The sequence below is a fragment of the Pyxicephalus adspersus genome, chromosome 5, assembly GCF_032062135.1.
Source record: "Pyxicephalus adspersus chromosome 5, UCB_Pads_2.0, whole genome shotgun sequence".
NCBI classification, from domain to species: domain Eukaryota; kingdom Metazoa; phylum Chordata; class Amphibia; order Anura; family Pyxicephalidae; genus Pyxicephalus; species Pyxicephalus adspersus.
In genome coordinates, this window is record NC_092862.1 from 129,883,024 (window position 1) to 129,903,675 (window position 20,652).

Genomic DNA, 20,652 nt, shown 5'->3' on the forward strand with positions numbered 1-20,652 from the left:
TCCTTCACTGTACACTCTCATACAGCAGGTTTTGCAAAGGTTGTATATATTTTGGCTCATGCACAGAGCCATCTGAATACTGGCTCCATGCAGGACAGTCATAGCTCTGCTGCAAATTAAGGTAACCTTTTCACAAATAAAAAAAAACTGGAGCTGACATTGCTGACCACACTATATTCTGAATAATTTAAAAGGCAGATTGGTAAACACAGACTAAAAGTCAGAAGCCCTTATTTGCGTACTTGTTTTTATCTATGGCTCAAAAAATGGAGGTCCTCATGATAGCCAACCAAGTAGCACTTCCATAAGGAGTGGTAATTATCTGAAGTCTCCATGTTTCTTTAATGACAGGTATCTTTTCCAGCCCATCCCCTAATATTTGACAGCAAAACAGCCATTACCCACAACTGAGTTTTCTTCTAATACCTGTATCAGAAAGACAATTAACCAGTGCTTTATCTTTTTACCGTACTTGGGTATTCTTTTGGAGTAATATTGATAGCAAGCATTTCATTTATCATCAGATGCAGAGATGCTTCCTTAGATCAAGTAACGGAATTTAATTATTTTAGTGTGTAACACTTTTTGCTGCTTCTAGTAAATACCAATGTTCTCCCTTAAAGAACATTGAAAAAGAAATATCATTTCTACCACCAAGTTATTTATTGCAATGGAAGTTCCCAGAGCATTACTGTGTAAATTTCAGGCCTAGAAAGAAGATTTGTTTATGTATACTAACTTCCCAAGAGGTTAAACCGTATTTAACCAATGGATTACACTAACCACATTAATTATAGTAGGCACACAAAGCTAGACTTTTAATAACATGATATTGAAAGTATTAATACATGCAAGTGTAATTATTTTATGTAACCAAACCCCAGACATTAGTTGGCCATTGGATTTCTGTACAGCAAAACTCCCAAAGTATTGTTTTATGGAATGATTGTTGTAGTAATGTGCACCATGCCAAGGTTCCTTAAATGGTACAACAACTGCAGGACTGATTTTCATCCATGCACTTGATTATCTAGGTCAGTGTTTACCAACCAGGGCTCCTCCAAAGGTTGCTAGGGGTTCCTTGAGCAATGGGAAATTTGTGACTCTTGGGCCAGTATAACTGACACCAATGATGTTTTTGGCAATCTGTAAGAATGACATTCTTCTCAATGGTCAGCAATGTAAGGCATTCTTTCTTTTGACCACCACAATATACTGTGGGCTATAGATATAGGAAGTATAGCAGGGGTTCACTTAAGACCTTAAAGTTTTTTAAAAGGGTTCTATTGTGTTAAAAAGGGTGTGAAACACTGGTCTAGGTGCACATGCTGCAAACGCTGAGACTGGATTGTCTACTTGCAGAATATATTTGACCTAAGATTACACTTTAAATAGCAGAGTGCTAGATTGGACCACCACATGGGTGAATGCACCAAAATAGATTACGGACTAACCTACTAAAAAAAAGTTTGCTTTTTGCAAAGTAAGTAGCCATGAGTAGCCATAAGAGGCCGTGTCCTCCTAGAAGATATACATGTTATAATCAGGTCTGGGTTTAGTCTTGAAAGGTTCCACAAGGGTTCTAAAAGTTCTTCTGAGCATTGGAATGGTTCTGTACCACACACAGCAATTTGTCCACATATTGGAAATCTATGTGTGAGTTGGACATGTCCATTGGTTTTGGTGGCCAGCAACACAACTAAGGATGGACATATATCTTGCTATTTTGTTTTTGGTTAGACATCTACCTGTCTAACCTGTAAATTCATTTTTACACACCTACATTTTAGTGTAAATGCTACAACCAAACACACGAACAGGAAAAAAAGTCTTAAAAATAATTTACCTTCCCAAGCAAAGTGAGTTGCTGGACTAGGAGATGAGCCCCCTCTGTCTTTCCTGCACCACTTTCTCCAGAAATTACTATGCACTGTTATCAAAAGAACAAATGTAAAAATGTTTTATCATCATATAACTCAAAGTAAAATGTATTGGTATTAGGTATATTCAACTTGAAGTGATACAATGTTTACTGCAAGGTTGTGTTTTTAAGAAAAAAAAATAAAATAAAATAAAGAGCCTAAAGAGCCATATTGTCTAATATATTGGCATATACCATAATGTTCTGTTGCTATGAAATATGTCTGGTTTAGTTTCCCAGTTACTGGTGGTGGCCCATGAAGACCTAATGGGAATTCTGTAGAAATGTAGTTCCATGTTAGCATTTGAATAGTCCCAGAGCATTAAATCCTTTCAAAATAATAACTGTATCGAGGGGTAATACCTAACAGCAATAGAAAATTGTACCAGCTGTCAAGATAAATTACCAAATGTTCTGATAACATATGGTTAAGAAAGCGTCCCAACAATGTAAATATGCTGCTTGTTCACAGTGGTCATCATACCACTAAAAGCCCAATAAAGCAGTAAAACAAGAACTGCCCCCAAAAAAAAATGGCCAATGAATGAAATGGTGCAAAACATTCTTGTTGACAGTTCCCTAACTCAAACTTTTGTGTCTCCAGAAACACATTTTTATGCCTACTTTGATGCAAAGAATGGCAAATTTGAAAGTGTCAACTGCTGAGAGTGCATATGCACTACAAGAAGCACACATTGGACAATAAAGCCTTGCAAATATAAACTGATGATGTTGTCACCATAAAGAATCATTATTGGGTGGTCCAAAAATCATGGATTTTCTGTGGGATAAGTGGCTTTGTTAACTTTTTATGAACTGTAAGGAGTTCTGCACAGGGGAAGCTCATGTAAGAGGATATTACAGAAAATGTCAAGACAGGAAATTGCAGTGACATGGTCTCTTTAAGCTTTGCTGCACTTATAACTCGCTCTGAAAAAAAAATATATCTTTTATTGCATCCACTTTTTCTGCTGAGTTATTTAGAGCAGTAAAAGCAGCAAATGGATTAGATCCCTGGAGGAACATCGCAGTGGCAAATCATCAAAATGTTCTGAAAAAGGTATGAATATGCACTCTGCAGGTTTAGGAATTGGAGTTATAGCTATGCAGTTATATTAACCTAAATTTCTATCTAATGGAGAGCAGGAACACTATGGTGTGTTATTTGTCTGCTTCCAAGTTATGTTGTTGCAAGCAGCAAAATGTACTTGTGGTAACATGGTAGGTTGTTTTTTTAAAACCTGCGTAAGTAAAGCTTAAAGAACAAGGGAATTGTTTGTTTGGGCACTACAAGGCCCAACTCAATGGTCACAAAGCCTGAGAAAATGTATAGAAAATTTACATTCTTGCTCTCTATTGAAGGCTCAATATCTGGTAAGCTGCACATTGTTTAGGAACCTGAAAACAAAGATATGCCCACTGGAGATACATGTTGAATAGCTCCATTATCACAACCCTTGGCCTGGGTACTGGTATACAGCACAGAGACTTAAATGATGAGATCTCCAGATAGACGGAGGTAGTCAATACGTTGACACACTTGTCAAATATTCACTGGACAATCAATTCAGAAAATGGTAAGAACAACTTTCCCTTACTGATTGTCACCTTTGCTGAACATCTTGTGTGTTTTGTTGCTTCATTGAAACTCCTCCTCTATACCTAATCACTCTCATGTTTGGAGGAAAAAAAAAGAACTTATGACAACGTCTGTCATGGAGCTTACATAGAGTTTGGATTCCAACAAAGGAATTGAAAGGTGAAGTGAGCTTGCAGAAAAGGAATACAAAGGAACTGTAAGGTGAAGGGAGCTTGTGAAAGGTGAGTACCAGTGGGTGGAGGGTTGTTCCTATTCAAGGCCCGCTCATTTTGCACTAAATTGGTTGACTTGTGAAATGCATAAAAGCATTGCAAAAGGTAAATTTAAAGGTAAAAAGGAAAGAAAATTGACCATCGAGTTTAAGGTGATTGTAGGAACTCTGGTGGATCTAAAACAACACAGCTGAGTGTGACAGGGATCAGAGGCAAATATAGAGAGGTGCAAAGTGTGCTACTGGATGAGTGCCCCAAGCCCTCCTCAGCTAACAGGGGGCCCCAAATCAGTTTAACAAGGGGTCCCAAGTCAGTTCTGTACAGGTGCCTATTGTTGGCTGCATCTGCACTGGCAGAACCTGAAGGGAATACCTTGTCTTTAAATTTAAATTACAAAGAAAAAAAGAATCACGTACATGACCCAACTATAGACTTGACCACATGCTAATATGGTTCTGTTTAAGACAGCTTGTCTTTTAAAGACCGCATGCCATAACAACTTTAGCATAACTGCAACAAAAAGAGGATTGAGAATGCAGCTCCTCACCTATGGATCTTATTGCCTATGGATTCAATCAGGTCATTATTTTATTAATTCTTGGTGCTGAGCTGACAGAGATTAGAAGAAGAATTAACTGAGTCACTGAGGGACACACTGAGTCATCAAGAAAAAAATTTGTAAAATGCATGAGTAATATTTAGTTAACATGCAAATAAGCACAAACTTCAGAAAGCCCTATTTACATTGCAGCATTTCCAGTAGTATTAAAAGCAAGACAAGGTCAACCTGCCTGAAACAGGAATTCACATAGATTCAAACGTAATGATCTGAATCACCCTAACTCTTTATGCTTTCATTTACTGTCCCCTGAAATGATTGTTTACGACTGTTATGGGTGATAGTATAGAATGGGGTCGTCATCCAGGCACACTGCAGAAGCCTACTGTGTTCAATAGAGAAGGGATGGGGAGGGCGGACATGAGGCACCCCTTGCATTGCTGTACAATAGTATACCAATAGTACTCATTTGCAGAAGGTCATTAGTAATACATCTTCGTGGATCACAAATGACCACCCCAACAATGTCAGGGGATGCCTGCACTAACACTAGATTTTTAGCCAGGATCATGAATGATCATTTCAGGCAATGACAGTCTTGTTTGTGTATGTGCCTTTACTTTGTTCATCCCATCAGTCACTGAGACACTGCAGGAAAGGACAGGGGGTCTAAATATTTTTGGAAGTCTCTATAACAGGGATCCATATTTAGAAGAACTGGGTCAATGTTGTTTGCTGTATCTGTCATCGGACAATTACTCTTCTCATATTGTATGTGTGTCCCAGTGTGTCACAAACAAAAACAGAATCCTGACATAAATTTCAAAGTGTATGTCCAGGCTTTACCCAAATCATCCACCAAAACTATGTATCCCAAATCCCATCCAAGGGATATGGTTAGAGAAATAGATACTGATCACACATAGACCATATCTCCTGATTCTTGTCCATGAGGTCAGTCAGTTGGGCAGTAAAAATCCTCCATCGATTTGACATCTTGTGCTTGCTTTTAAAATTCCAAAGTAGTTAGAGGCAGTGGTGACTTGTACTTTAAAGTAATATGTGTGTTTTGAAGTTTTAAAGTAATATGTGTGTTTCCTCACATTGGAATGCCAAGAAGATGGGTTTAAGGGTCCGTCTTGAAAGAGTAGAAACCAGCTGGGGAAGAAACTGGTTTATGTCCTCCCAGAAGCCCATGATACTTATGCAAGTCCACAGGACATGGATTAGAAAGCCCACAGTTACATTACATTGCCAGCAAATATTACTTGCCGTAGGGTATGTGGTACGTTATTTCTCCGTGGTGCCTTTGTATGTTTTCCCAGTACAACATACATAAAGTTTTCTTAGGAATGTGACTCCAATTCACCCTACAAAAGTATAATGAGAAATCCTTGCCTAGAACTGCCTCTCATTTAGGCATGTAACTGTGCTTAGTTAAGGGGTCATGGACACCACAGTGAATACCCGATACATTTCAGAAATCAAACTCCATCAGAGTTTCATTTTCCCCACTAGGGAGATTCGCCTTCTTGTTTGTACTGGTGACAATTGCCACTTGAACAAACATTGGGGAAAGTCTCCCAGTAGGGAAACCTGTTTTAAGTGTAGTCCACGTTTCTGTTTAAGAAAAATAGATTCCTTCTTTATAGAACATTTACTTCTTGCTGTCTCTCTCCAATTGGACATTGTTAAAAGAGGTGTTAATCATTTACTATTCTATGTAATGCAAAAAATTTGAAGTTTTTGTTTCAGATATACCTAGATTCATAATTTTTTATCTGTAGGTAAATCCCTTCAATCACTGGTTTGGATATTTAAAAATACTTGTCTGGTTCCTCCCATCTACAACATTGGCTGTCTGTAATAAAGGAAACATAGAAAGTCTGAACAAGAAATCACTTACCTGATCTGAATTGTAAGTGACCATAGATTGATAAGCCGCATCAGCCACAGCATAGATGTGTGGAAGGTTGGCTGTCCTCTTTACTCCTATGTATGTCTGTGCATGCTGCAAGAAAACAGAGGGCATTATCTAGTGTCGGCATCAATCAATGGACTGTATATCACCGCAGTTGATTATTAAGGTATCTCTAAATAATTGATTCCTTTAGATGTTGCTTACAAACAAATTCTATACACTTGTTCTGTAAATGGAACGATATTGACTCAACAGATAAATTCCAAGTTTATTGTATATTGGTGTAATGTTTACCTTTTTAAAGACACTCCATTGTTAGAGCAAAACACGGCAATCCTTCCCCATGGAAATAAAATAGGATTGAACATGCACACATAGTTACATAGTTAGATTGAAAAAAAGACACAAATTCATCATGTTCAACCAGTATGGAAAGAAATAAACATACTAGAAAACTTGCATATTCTAGATTTCAAACATATAGGTATGGTTGGTACAGAGGAAGGCAAACAAATACCATATGAGGCATTCTTCAATTTAGTTTTCAATGGGAAAAATTAATTCCTGATGTCCATAGGCATTTGGAAATTCAAAGGGTTTAACAGTTTCTGATGTCATTCCTTTTAATAGATGGGTATGTGTTTGAGGGAGAAATATAAAAGAAGACTCCAATTGATTTGCCAGTACTGTATCAAATTTTATTTGCATAATATACTATTCACACTGTTTGGATAGCCTTGTTGGGATCCTTTCCCATACATGTTATTTTCCGAATTGCAGTTCTCAATAAAGGGGGCATCTTTTTGGAGTGAAAATCTATATTGAGACCCTACTGAGGTGCTTGTATGGCTGGTTATATGTTGAGGAGATCAACTATAATCTGATAGATTGAATGTTGATTTGTTTTTGGGGTTCACTAAGTAGGAACATTGCATCTACATTGCTTAATTTGTGATATTGATTATAATTGTTTTTGTGATTACTGGCACTTGGATATTCTAAAGGATGCAAAGAGACCTTGAACTTGATCCATCCCCCCTTTTGGATAGAAATGACTGTAATATTATGAAGTAACTAATGGCTTTTTGATTTCTTTTAGTTACTTCAGGGTTAGATTTGTTAATACATGGAAATGCTTCTTCAAGCTTTTCTATATATTTTATTACATTTCTCCACCTGCAAAAAGGCAAAGAAGGTAATAATAGAGAAGCATCTTTTTCTTTTTTTTTCTCTTTGTCTTTCTCTCTATGATGATATAGGTTGTAGCTGTAATTCTGTTCTGTCAGCACAAAAAGCTACAGTAAAAGGGTTAGAAAAAGACAGCAAATTCAAAAATGTACAAATATAAAAAAATATTTTATTGCATGTTAAAGCAAAAGGGGAATCACAAATTCCAACATATGGTTGTACAGGTGTAGTAATAAAAGTGATAAAAAGGAGTAAAATTTTAGGTTTTAAAGTACTGATTCTGCTATTAGGGTCAATAGCAAAAGTATACCCTTTAGAGTACTAATTAATGTTGTATTCAGTTTTCTAAAAAAAAAATTTCCAAAATATGGATGTTGTCATAGTCTTGGAGTGATTAAAGTCCATAAAAAAATATGGCAGACTGTAGCTAATTTGAAAGACATCTGAATGCGAAAGTACAAAAAGTATAAGAAGTACACAAGGTTGTGTGTTTATGATGTCTAGAGCTTCTATAGTTAAGAAGTCATAAATATTGCAATGTAGGAAAAGCAGAAGTCAATAAATGACATCATTTTAGATGCCGAATTCCACTTACAATGAAATTGCATAGTAAGCATGGGTGTAATATAGCTGTGTGTTACAGAACAACAAAACAGTGTAGTCTGTTGTCATTAAACAAGTCTAGACCAGTGTTTACATATACTTTTCAATAAATTTCATCACATCTCAAGAATATATAGTCATGAAAAAGTAAGTTCACCCCATGGAAATTGATTACTTTTTTTTACTATATTTAATATAAAGGGCATTAGCTCATCAACATTAGTTCTTCCTTAAACTGATGTATGGAGTGTCATCAATCCCCTTCAAATCAATCACATCAATCCCCTTCTAAAGACAGTGAGTAAGTCCAATCAGAAGTCAAGGAGGCAAATAAATATGCACAGTGACATTTTTGACCACACAATAAAGAAGAGCGAGTGATGGCAGCAATTTTTGCCTAAATCAATTCAGGCAGGCAAGGAATGGGGGACATGTAAATTACTTTAGCATTTGATATATATTTCAGAGGTCCAAAATTAAATATTTTTTCCTAAAAAAAAAAAAAGTTGTGGCGCCCAATAAAACTTTTTCTCTGATTTAAAATGAACACACAACATGTATCTAAGTGCAATAAACATTCTGTTCAAGGTCAACTTTTTAGGCATGCCCTCCACCCACTTGCAGAAACCTCATATATATCAAAAGAAAAAAAACTTGAGGTGGGGAAAGTAATATGCTCACATTACTTTGCCAGAGAGATCCCATGGAATGCTGAATACTCCAAATCTTGTTGAAAGATGCTGTAGCACAAGATTTGGGCTACTCTACATTTCCCATCATCTTGCCAGAAGGAGGTTGATGTCATCCTACTTATGTGCACCAAATAGAAGTTTAGCTACAGGTACATTTTACATTTTTTTGCCCACAGGTGTCTGTTCTATGATTTATGCATTGTTTCTGCAATGAGGTGGGATACGTTTGCATTGAGGAGGGACACATGGCATTTTAAGTGCAAAGTTCACGTTAAAATAGTGACAATTGGTTATGAAGAACAAGTATTTTTCATGTTTTTAATAAATGTACGTAGAATCAATCAGCAGTATAACATGAAATAGTCAAAAGAGCATTACATAGGCCAGAGACAATTATTTACCACAATGAAGCAAGGCCAAAACAGTTTACATTAATGATTTCTTTCTTACCTATTGTTTCTTTTCTGTGCCAAGAACAAAGAAAATCTCCCAAAAAGGGAAAAAGACAGCATAAAAAAATCCTGAATTCAATTCTAAAAGTCATTATTTGTTACATTTTCTAACTTGTAAGTTCCATTGACAGTTGCCAATAAAAAACAGGAGGAACATTTGGATCTTAGGCAGTGGTTACTGGAGCAGGTGTCCCCACTGAAAGATTTCAGCTCATTTATTATGGTGAAAACTGTAAAACTTTGGATTTCCCATTACTTTCTGTTCTTAGTGACCAGTGCAAATACAGAGGTAGTTCTTCCCAAAGGACCCCTAAAAATTTCCCATCTGATAAAACAATCAAATGATATGATATCCTACCTCATCTAAAACTTCCAAGGTTGCCAAGTCATCCACATCATTCTCGTTCGGTGTCATAGACTCTCTGAATATCCCCTTTTTTGTATGAATCCGTTCATGCCTATGGAGCAAGCAATAGACTATCCCTTAGCAATTTGACATTATGATAAAAGTAATCCCCAGTAGTTCAAAAACTAAGAACAGAAAGGAACTTCCAAGAGCAGCACAAAACAGGGTAAATATTCCTTTGTGACAAAATAGATTTTGCATTAGGAGAGAAATAAATGTTGTTTTCCGAAGTCCGGTGTTTTTTGTCATCTAGAACACAGCCGTGACGATCTACAGCAAAGTAGAGGAGGCTCATTTACAGTCAAATGATCATGCTAATGACAGAATATAGCTCAGGTACTGGAGCCCACTGTGTCATGGTAACGGAATATGTTTTGAATAAATACAAATTGTATTGAAACATATAGGGCTTCAACATGGATGGGTATCTGATTGGTGTCAGCCATATCCGACACTATGTTTTATTGTAGATAATGTTACATGTCATAAAAAAATACTTGTAAATGGAACAACCTGTAGCTGAAAATTCTTAACCTGTTCATCTGGAAAGCATGAAGTCATTCTAGCAAATTATGTAATGCTATTGCAAATTGCCGATGGTCATCACTCATCTCGGTGGCGTGTCAGCAGAGGAACCACTGCTTCTACACAGAGCGCAAGGGACCTTCTCTCTAACGTGCAAGAAACAGGCTGACAGTAGCTGATTTCTAAACAAACTGAATTTTTTGTACAACTTTTAATACACTTAGAAGGTATTAGCTGAATAAATGAACATTTAATTGAGCTTTTAACTTAAAGCATTTTTTTGGGGTTGAGTAATAATGTAACATGTACTGTATTTCTGGGCCCTTATGACTTTTTTTTACATGTGTCACATATGAAACATTAATTTACAGATATTCAAGTTTGAGTTTATTGCTCTTTACAAAGTTACTGTTATTTGACAGACACAAACAGTTCATTTACCTCTTTTTCTCCATTATCCCCATTTGCTGGTGGATGTCTATGAATTCCATTAGCTGCTTTTGAAGTGTTCTTTCATTATGTCTAATTTGCCTAATAAATGGATGTTCCAAAAGATCACACACTGTGGGACGTTTCTCAAAGTCTTTTGTGAGGCACCTGAAAGATGAAAGAAGTGGGAAAAATAATTGATAAATTCAGCTGATGTTTCCATGTTGTTGTGAATATCTTTACATAATGTAGATGTCCAGTTACCTGAGCCGAGCCAGTATGAAACCCATAAGGGTACCTTGCAAGGACACCTATAACATGGTGGAATAAAGCTTGCACTGTATACAGTCATGCATAATTAGGTATTGTGTATGAGCACATAATAAAAAAAAAAATTAATGATGGAGGAGTAATCATTTGGACTTGTTTTGCTGCCACGGGACCTGGCCACCTCACAGTCAATAAGTCAAGCTTAAACTCATCTATGAACCAATGTAATCTAAGAGTCAAATGTTAGGCCATTTGAATAACAGCTAAAACTTTTCTGAAACTGGCTGATGTAAATCTAGTACAACAGATTGGCTGAAGAAGAAAATATTTAGGCAGTCAGATTGGTTCAGTCAAAGTCCAGGCCTCAATCCAATCACAATGCTCCGGTGGGACCTTTAAAGAGCTGTGCATTAACCAATACATACAAATGTAAACAAACTGAAGCAATGCTGTAAAAAATCATGATCCAAAATTGCTCCTCAATGATGTTAGAGACTGATAAAAGTCATAAAGAAAATGAAAATTTAAAGTTATTGATGCTAAATGTGGTTCTGCAAGATATTGAATCATGGGGTTGACTTAGTTTTTCATACAAGTTCTCCCTATTTAAATATTGGTTTCACTTTTGTTAAATGAGCAAATAAGCTGTGTGTTGTATTACACAAGAAATGTAGAATCTACTAAAGAGCAGATGATTGTTTTTATTATGTCCTCATATGTAAAACGTTACAAATTAATATTAATAATAATATTAATAAACAGGATTTATAAAGGACCAGCATATAACACAGTGCTGTACATTAAATAAGGGTGGCAAATGACAGATATTTACAGACAGTGACACAGGAGGAGGAGAGGAGCCTGCACCGAAGAGCTTACAATATAGAAGGTGGGGGAAGACTCACACAATAGGAGGTAAATGAAATGAAAGAGGATTTACTTCCTTTTTATCATCCTATATATATTCATCCTACATTATATATATAACCAAAACAATTTAGAAATGTAAAAAGGCAAGGAGACAAATATAGATTTTAGTCCTGTAAATCTACAAGCTTCTGATTTGCATTATTTTGTTTGAACCTGCACCTGTTATTAGTGTGTTTACAGGGAAAAACCACCTTTTCCGTAGAAATTTGCATGGAAACATTTGCATCCACGAATGAAAAAATCTGCATCCAGGGCCAGATTTTCATCACTACCTCCTGTAGTTTTGGCACCCAAAGCAGCAAGCTGCTGCTAGAATCATGTATTATGTATACAGTATTTTGTTGTTTAACTGGAACTAACCTGGCTTATCATATTGGCACAATGTTCACATAAATTTATTTGGGATGAATGTATATCAACTTGTGCTAACTGTACATGAATTGTGTGCCATATGTGTGATCATTACAGTTTTTGTTCCATGAAGACGAAACAAATAAATGGAACTGCCTAGGTGGGTTTCTGAAACCTTCAATATTTGGATAATGCATAACCTTAGATATTTGCCTACAACATATCCCTGAAACCTGTATAGCAAATACCATAGATACCATAGATAGATAATATAATCATATACCTTGTAATTATATTGTATACAAATATACAAAGAAGATAGAAGATTAATTACATTCCAGGGGCCAATTTATATTGTTAACAATAAACTTCAATGTATCTATTATCATCCTCATATTAACGTTGCCCCTTCCAAAACTGATTTTGTTGCTGGAAAAAAAAGTTTACTGCAGACATTTGATAACATCATGATCAATGAATTTCTACCGAGGAACAGCCACAACTTCTGGTTGCCCAGTTGGGTAGATGGAGACATAGGTGTACCCAAATGAATTTTATATCATTGACATACTAGGGGCTCATTTTAAGCAGTGGTTTGACTATATAGCTATGGATTGTCGTGATCTATTTGGTCACTTTGGTGATCCAATACTAAGGTAAAGAACATGAAAGTGAAATCTCTTAGATTGTAAGCTCTTCTGGGCAGTGTCCTCACCTCCTCCTGTCTGTATCTGTCTGTCATTTACAGCACTGGGTAATATATTGGTACTAAATACTATTTAATTATAATAAAAATATAATAAGCTTTTATAGGTAATATATACAAGGTATATACATTGTACAAGCTAATTTTTGGGTGGAGAACAAATATGATTGCACTGGGTTTAAAAAAAAAAAACACCTGGAAAAATCAAACACATAGATAATGTACAAATTATAAATGTTTTAAGAAAGTCTGTTACATGATGCTTCAATCTCCCCTTTCTCTCTAACTCCTAAGCTTTAGACTACATGGTGTTCCTTTTAAATAAGACCTTTGATGGTGATTGAGTTAATAACTGTTCTCATAGCTGTGAGAAATACTTTGGGATTAACAGCTATACATTTATATAATTGTTTGGTATTTTCTATTGCAATGTATACTATGCTTCCAATCTCCACTTAAGTTCTCATATAAGGAAATATCCTTTATTTAGAAATGAGATTTAGCTTTCAGTTTTTCTAGTCACCTAGGTATTTATACTAAAGTCATTCACATTTAGCCTAAAACATTTCTACAATGACAACAATACTGATACACAGAAACTTTGTGGTGTTCATAAGTGCCTGTCATCTTCTGATTGCCCCTTCAGAATGCTACTTGTCACACTATGCAGTCTCCGGAATCCTAGAACTAAACAGTATATGGGAATTCTCTCCAATTTGATCTCATTCCTAGGTGGAAGCAGACAAATCTGTTATAGTTAATGTCTATTGTGTTAATTATCTATTATTATTACACAGTATCTATATAGCGCCAACATATTATGCAGCGCTAAAAAGTCCATACTCATGTCACTAGCTGTCCATCAAAGGAGCTCTCAATCTAATGTCCCTACCATAGTCATATGTCATTATTACAGTCTAAGGTCAATTTTGGTAGAAAGCCATTCAACCTAACTAGATGTTTTTGGAATGTAGGAAGAAACCCACAGAAACACAGGGAGAGCCTGCAAACTCCATGCAGATAGTCCCATGTCCCAGAACAGATATACCCTTGTATATCAGATGCATGAGTGAATTGATTTTATTGATATTCAGTTTTACCATCTTATAGAATGTTGGTTTAGTGTTTTTTTAGCTGTGCATTGGGCTTTATATGGCTCTTGGGGGTTAGGAAAGATCCTTTAAACTCTTCTGCACCTGTTTTGCACCAACATTATACCCAAAGTAGCTAGTAACATGACATTAAACACTGCGCAATCCTAATGCTAACATTAAACCTAATGCTAATGAAAAATATAAGCATAAACAAAGTCATGTCATTACCATATCAACATGGTCAAATTTGAGGCTTATTTCAACAAAAATTCACTGCAATATAATGTGCGTCAAGGTTACTCCTTTCATTCCCGGTCCTTGGCACAATTCAGGAATAAATCCAGATACACACACACAAACTCACAAAGCCCAGATTAGGTCAGGTCACTTGAGTATGTATAGTAAGTGGAATACAAGCCATGGTTAATTAGATCATTTTCTGCTACCTTACTAATCTGAGCAAAAATATAGGAACATGACATATGTGAAGGAATGCAAACATTTCCCCATTAGGTAAAAGCATAGAAGGAGCATACTTTTGTATGATGAACTTTGGCCACAATATCACTAACCCATGGACATCCAGGACTGCCTAAGTAAAATGCCAGAGGAGACATACATGAAAGGCACAAGCCATGTATTTTGCACCTGCGAGTCTTGAGTGACATTCTGTGCTGCTACCTTTTCGGATCTCAGTAAACTTTACTGATAAAAAAGAATTCTACTTACTTGCTGATAAAGTCATTAAAATCTGCTGACCACAGTTCTGGCTGACGTAGGGTTGGTGGTGGGTTTCTGCAAAAAGACAGCATTAATATTAATATTACACCAGTTGGATACTTTTGGTCAATTCAGTTGTTTACAGGTTTCCATTGAATATTTGCCTGTTATGTCTATATATCAGTTTTTATGGGACAACTCCACCTAAAACTGACCTCTTTCTTTAAAATCCCATCCTTGCTAGGTTTTTTTTACAGTGTCAGACCCTATTGGGAAGGTCTCCAATGCAATCAGTGACAACCTGGGCTTTTCACCTGACCCGCCAGATGGCAATACTAGGGATGAGCAAGAATGCCTCTGGCAGTTCCATGAAAATTTCCCCGAACTTCCAATGAGTCCGTGAAATTTTGGCAAACCAATGTCACGAATTCCATTTAAGTCCAGGGTGCAGGTTCCCACGACCCCTGGGCTGTTACAGTCCAGTGACTCTGGGAACCTGTGGTCACAACTGATTGGAGGCAGGCGGGTGCCTCCAATTAGCTGTGACTGCAGGCAAACTCCCAATTGAGAATCTCCATTGAGAGTTCATCTGAGTTCAGTTCCCACGGCCACTGGGCTGTAATTATCATTGATCAGCTGTGACTGTGACAATCAGCTGTGACTGCAGGCGAGTTCATCTGAGTTCATTTCCCACGGTCACTAGGCTGTATTGATAAGTACAGCCCAGTGACCGTGGGAACCCGTGGTTACAGCTGATTGGAGGCATGTGGGTGCCTCCAATAAGCTGTGACTGCAGATGAATTCAGATGAACTCTAAATTCGGCGAGAACACGACCTTGTGGCGAAACACAAGGCTGTTTTCGCTTACATGTTCTGTAAGCGAGAAAAGGCCAATTTCGCTTACTCATCCCTAGCCAATACCAGTATTGCCATTGATCAAATCCAGTCCCCAATAATTGCTAAACTTAGGCCATTACTGGGCACCTGGTACAGCATTTTTAAGTCTGAGTAACCTGGATCACAGCAAAAAAAGTCTTGAAAGCAAAATTCAATCTGCTAGGTAATAATCCAGAAATAATCCAGTTTTACAAAACTGCACATAGAGAATTATTTTGTACAATTTTATTAACTGAAACATTCCAAAAAGCTTTTTTAACCACCAGCCTACCAGTTCCTTCTGGTGGGTTCCTTTCATGCTCTGCATGCTTTGAAGATCACTCTCAACACTACTGTTTGGGAACTTAGAATCTTGATGAGTAATTACTATGAGTGGTCATCAATCACACAATCATCATATTAACCATTATTAACCAATCATGAGGATCATGTGAAAATGTATTTACAACATTTCCTACATTGTATGCATTGGACCTGATTTATTAAAACTCTCTAAGACTGGAGAAGATAGACTATGGGACAACCTGTGTGATACAGCAAACTTGTAATGTGTTTTTTAAAATCATTTGCTTTTAGTTGACAAATGTTTTCAATCCAGGATCAAATCCATTCCAGGATTGCTGGATCATGCAAGTTCTCTAATAAATTAGGCCCAATGCATCTCATACCATTTTCAGTCCAGCAGCAATAGCAGTAAAAACATAGGGAGTTTTGTGTGACAAGCTATAAGAATAGAACATTTAAAAAAAAATAAATAAATAAATAAATAAACATAAAAAAGGGTAATACAAACAAAAAAATATATGAGGTTAGCTGGTGTGTTAGTTGGATAGTTAGTTAGCTAGCTAAAATAGGTTAGTATTTTAAATTATAATTAGTTTTTTAGTATTAGGTAATTTATTTTTAATTACAATAACTGGCAAATGACAGTACTGGAAAATGCCTAATATCTAATAATCTAATATATACACACTTGTTGATATACAGCACTGACAAATGTTTCAAGACCTACGCAAATTTGTGGATCCTGTATACAGGATAGATAGAAGAAAACAATTCAGTGAAGTTGAATAAAATAGTAATTATACAAAAAACAAAACACAATAAACAGACTGCATTATTTTCTCATTTTAGTCTATTTATCTGTTTATTCTAATAAATATATTCCTGTTTAGAAAAAAAATATTCAGCAAATTAGGATCTAAATGTAAGTGTTTAAAAAAAAAAAAACACTATGTGGTTCAAATGTTGTTAAAACATGTCTATAGTCAAAAAAAGAACCCCTTATTTAGTTTCCATGCTCTTAGTCCCATACCCTATTACAAATATTTTCTTTTTCATTATCAAACAAGAAATACTTACCAAAAATCTAACACTGAGGTCCCTTGATCGTGCCATTTCCTTTGTGGAGGACAACTCCTCCATCATTACTTGTCCATATGCTCCAAACATTCATTTCTTGTCCCCCTGCACCAACATCACTTCTCCTCCTCTAAATTATTACTTTTAGAAGCAGATGCTAAGCATAAGTTTATTAACCAACAATAAAAAGAAAAACACCTACCTAGGAATTTTAAAAAGAGCTCTCATTGGATGCAGGTCAGCCAATGGAGGATCACCATCGGCAAGCTCTATGGCTGTAATACCCAAGGACCAAACATCACATCGTGCATCATACGTTGTATCTACTTGCTGCTCACATGCTATTACCTAGCAAAATAGGTGAGATATATAAAGAAGTTTTAGACACTTCAATAAATGCTTCAAAATAAACACATTTAAATGTACATAATATATAAATAAAACATGGATATATATAAAATGACAGGTTATCCATAAATTTCCATAAATTCACTGTATGTGCTTGTATATTGATCAATAAATCCCAGATTTATTAGAATTCTTTTCCCCTTGGTTCATAGCCTTTTTTACGTAAATATATTTTCATAACATATTTTAGGTAAAAAAAAAATATAATGTAAATTAAGTGAATATATATATATATATATATATATATATATATATATATCACTGGTGATTTTTTTTTAATTTTGAACCTAATGATGAAAGTATTTACTTGAAATGCAATGGCGGATGATAGCAGGCGGTAAGCATTGGAGGTAAGATAACTCTGCTGCAATCCTAACTCTTAGAACCATGTCACACAGGCAATACAGTTGCAACAATTTCTCCCCTTTTTCATTTTATTATTATTTTTTTTTTTAATACTTCCTCCCTAAGATTATGTAATTATAGTTAGTTTTTCAGTTATTTCTAGCTCATGAGTGAAGTAATGAGTAATGAGTGAGGAGGAGCCATGGAGTAAAAATATACAGAAATACAGGCCTATTATACAGAAATAATAAGTGAGTTCACGGAAGTACACTAAAGTTTCCCAACAAGCTGACATACATAAGCTTCAATTTACAAACATAATAAAAATGAGCTGACCTCTGGTGCCATCCAGAATGGGGTTCCTACAGATGTGTTCCGATGGAGACGGGTGTTTGTCAGTTGAGCGGATACACCTGTGTTATAAAAAAGTGTGTTGATTTTACAATTGGTTTTCACATACCTAACTGGACAAACTGTTGCTTGACCTCCCCGGGGTCTGATTATGTCAGTTTTTTTAAAGTCAAAAGCGTTACATTATTTTGCACGGAAATGTGTTGTTTAATATTGCAGGCCTGTAATTGTTAGGAATAATTCCCGGGTATGATAAAGTTTGAAACACAAATCATAAATTATAATATAATAAATAATTATAAATAATAATTATAAATATTTAGATTTATTTTTTATCACTTTATTACTGTGAACAATGTGTTTAAAGCAGATTACAATGTCTCGCCAGGCCACGCCTCGCCAGCGTACCGACGATTTATGTATCCCCGAGGTATACCGCCAGGGGGATTAATCAAGTTTATTGGATTTTTATTTATTTTTTCTATATGTATATAATATATTTTTTCATCACTCTGCTTTTCCCTGTAATTATTATGTTGTTAATACTGCACAACCCATGTGCCCTTGTGCTGTAAGGCCTGAAGACCAGTGGAACATAGTGAAATGTAGTCAGTGGGCCTGCATGTGCACAGAGCAGCAGAAAGGAGAAAGATAATGTAAAAGGGGGAAGTGTTCTGGGGGCAATTGGTGGTGGTGAATTGAGGGGTGAAGGTTAGACAAGAGGTTAGAAAGTAGCAAGAAAGCAATTAATGGGTCTTTCTCACCAGGACAGGGAGGAGGAAAGTTCCCCGCCTGCTCTCCCAATAGGTTGTAGGAAAGTTGGGTTTTTGGTTCTGAATTGGTGGTTTGGGGTTCTTGAGGGTAGTGTTTTGGTGAACCCATCTATGATTTGGGAGCCCTGTAAGTGTTTATCATGAGGTAGGATCCCCAAAAAGGGGGTATGTAGGTGTTTGTCAGATTCTAGAATTGCTATTCTTTCCCAAGGCAGTGTAGGGCAGCTGGGAGCAATAAAATCACGGGAATGGCAGTCCTATCTTGGGGGTGGGGGGAGTGATTTTTTGGGTTTAGAGCCTTCGAGGACCTACAACCTGATGTTACACTGTTAAGGTATTGTTGTAATGTTATATGTTTTATATTTGGTTATTTAAGATGGTTTAATTTTGATTAATGAATGTGTTTTACAATAAATGGCTGCAAAGCCATTTTACCCCAAGCTGGTGTGTTGTCTGTATTTGGGTTAAGGGGCGAGGGGTAAAGAGGGAGGGTATGGCTGGAGCAAGGAAAAGGGAAGTGAACATGTAGGCTACACAAGTCATGCTTTTACCTCTGTAAAGTGGAAGTGGGTCTGAATACATTCTGAAGCCACTGCATATGTACATAAGGATAGACATGTTTATTTGTAAAATACTTTGGCTTTGCATCTGCTATTGACAATGCTATACTATGATTGTGATTTACTCACATAAGTCATATAGATTTGCTGACTCTGAAAATGTAATACAATATATAGGTGGCTAATTTTACAGTGCTACAGTTAAATTGCAATGACCCACCAAGAGCACATTGTAGTAACTAAAATACAAACCTCTATATTTATTACAATAACAAAAATTTGTACTAGAAATCTGCTAAGATTAAAAAAGTAAAGTAATAGGTAAAGTTAAATGCTGCAGTATAAGGAAAAAACTATACTTTATCTTTAAGCAAACAAATTTTAAAGTAAGTATTTGATATCAAAGTACAGAATTTCTCCTTAATATACCTAATATATAGGTACATATTCTAACTAGATAAAGCTCGTTTTTGCTGGCTTAGCCTGTCCTTTTAGATCTTGGGCACAAAGTTGAGTTTAATGCAAATGTCCTATTTAATGGCTATCAGAAAAGATTTTCCAGTGCAGAATATTATATGTAAAAAGCAAATCCAATGCCTAATTAATTTTAGTCTGCTCTTCAACACAGTGATCTTGGTTTCCAGAAAGATTTGCTATAGAAATACAAGAGGCTATACCAGGGGTGCCCAAAACATTGAACGTGATCAATCGCAACGACATGAGTTGATCGTTGAGCCCTGCCTTACCCCTCCCTGCTGTTTACCAGCAGCCCTGCTGTACACATCCATTGGAATGCTAGGGGTGTCTTTCATCAGATAACACCAAGAACTTTGCATCCAAGACTCGTGTAACAGTGGGGAGTGGGGAGGGAGGCAGTGAGGTGAGCAGTGCTGGGAGGCCAAGTCAGTTCAGGGTCAGTGTCGGGGTTCAATTACTGAGATACCTTTGTACAGATTAGCGTTTTTTGTGCAGCACATCATTTTCCTGTGACAGGTGAACTGTAGCTCTCCTGTCACTATAGTCTTGTAGTGCAGTGTCTGTGCAATGTTCTGCCATTCAATGTCTCATTAGCTTCAGTCACTTCTGTGTCATACTCGGTATAAATATAAATAAATTTACGTTTAGCATTTTTATTGTTGGTAGTCATTTAATAAGTAGCTCTCAAGCCAAAAAAGTGTGGGCAGCCCTGGGCTACACCACTGAGCAGTTATCAGTTCTTAGTAACAATGGTATATGTTGATCCTTGACATTAAATACCATTTATTATTATTATTATTATTATTATTATTATTATTCTAATAATGGGAATTAAACTGACAAGTGTGCTTTTAGTCTCCTATAAACATTGATATACATCCTGCAACTGTTCTGAAACAA

The 20,652-nt window shown here is 36.2% G+C and overlaps 1 protein-coding gene across 1 annotated transcript in view; it reads right to left on the minus strand.

Moving 5' to 3' along the window:
* Positions 1-20,652, minus strand: part of MYO3A (myosin IIIA) — a 96,470-nt gene that overhangs the window by 56,641 nt on the left and 19,177 nt on the right. The window contains exons 6-12 of the mRNA XM_072413409.1: positions 17,928-18,004; positions 17,041-17,186; positions 14,589-14,654; positions 10,521-10,676; positions 9,507-9,606; positions 6,199-6,303; positions 1,847-1,930 (exon numbers count right to left, since the gene is read on the minus strand). Of these exons, the coding sequence (XP_072269510.1) occupies positions 1,847-1,930; positions 6,199-6,303; positions 9,507-9,606; positions 10,521-10,676; positions 14,589-14,654; positions 17,041-17,186; positions 17,928-18,004 (734 nt within the window). The remainder of the gene's footprint in view (positions 1-1,846; positions 1,931-6,198; positions 6,304-9,506; positions 9,607-10,520; positions 10,677-14,588; positions 14,655-17,040; positions 17,187-17,927; positions 18,005-20,652) is intronic.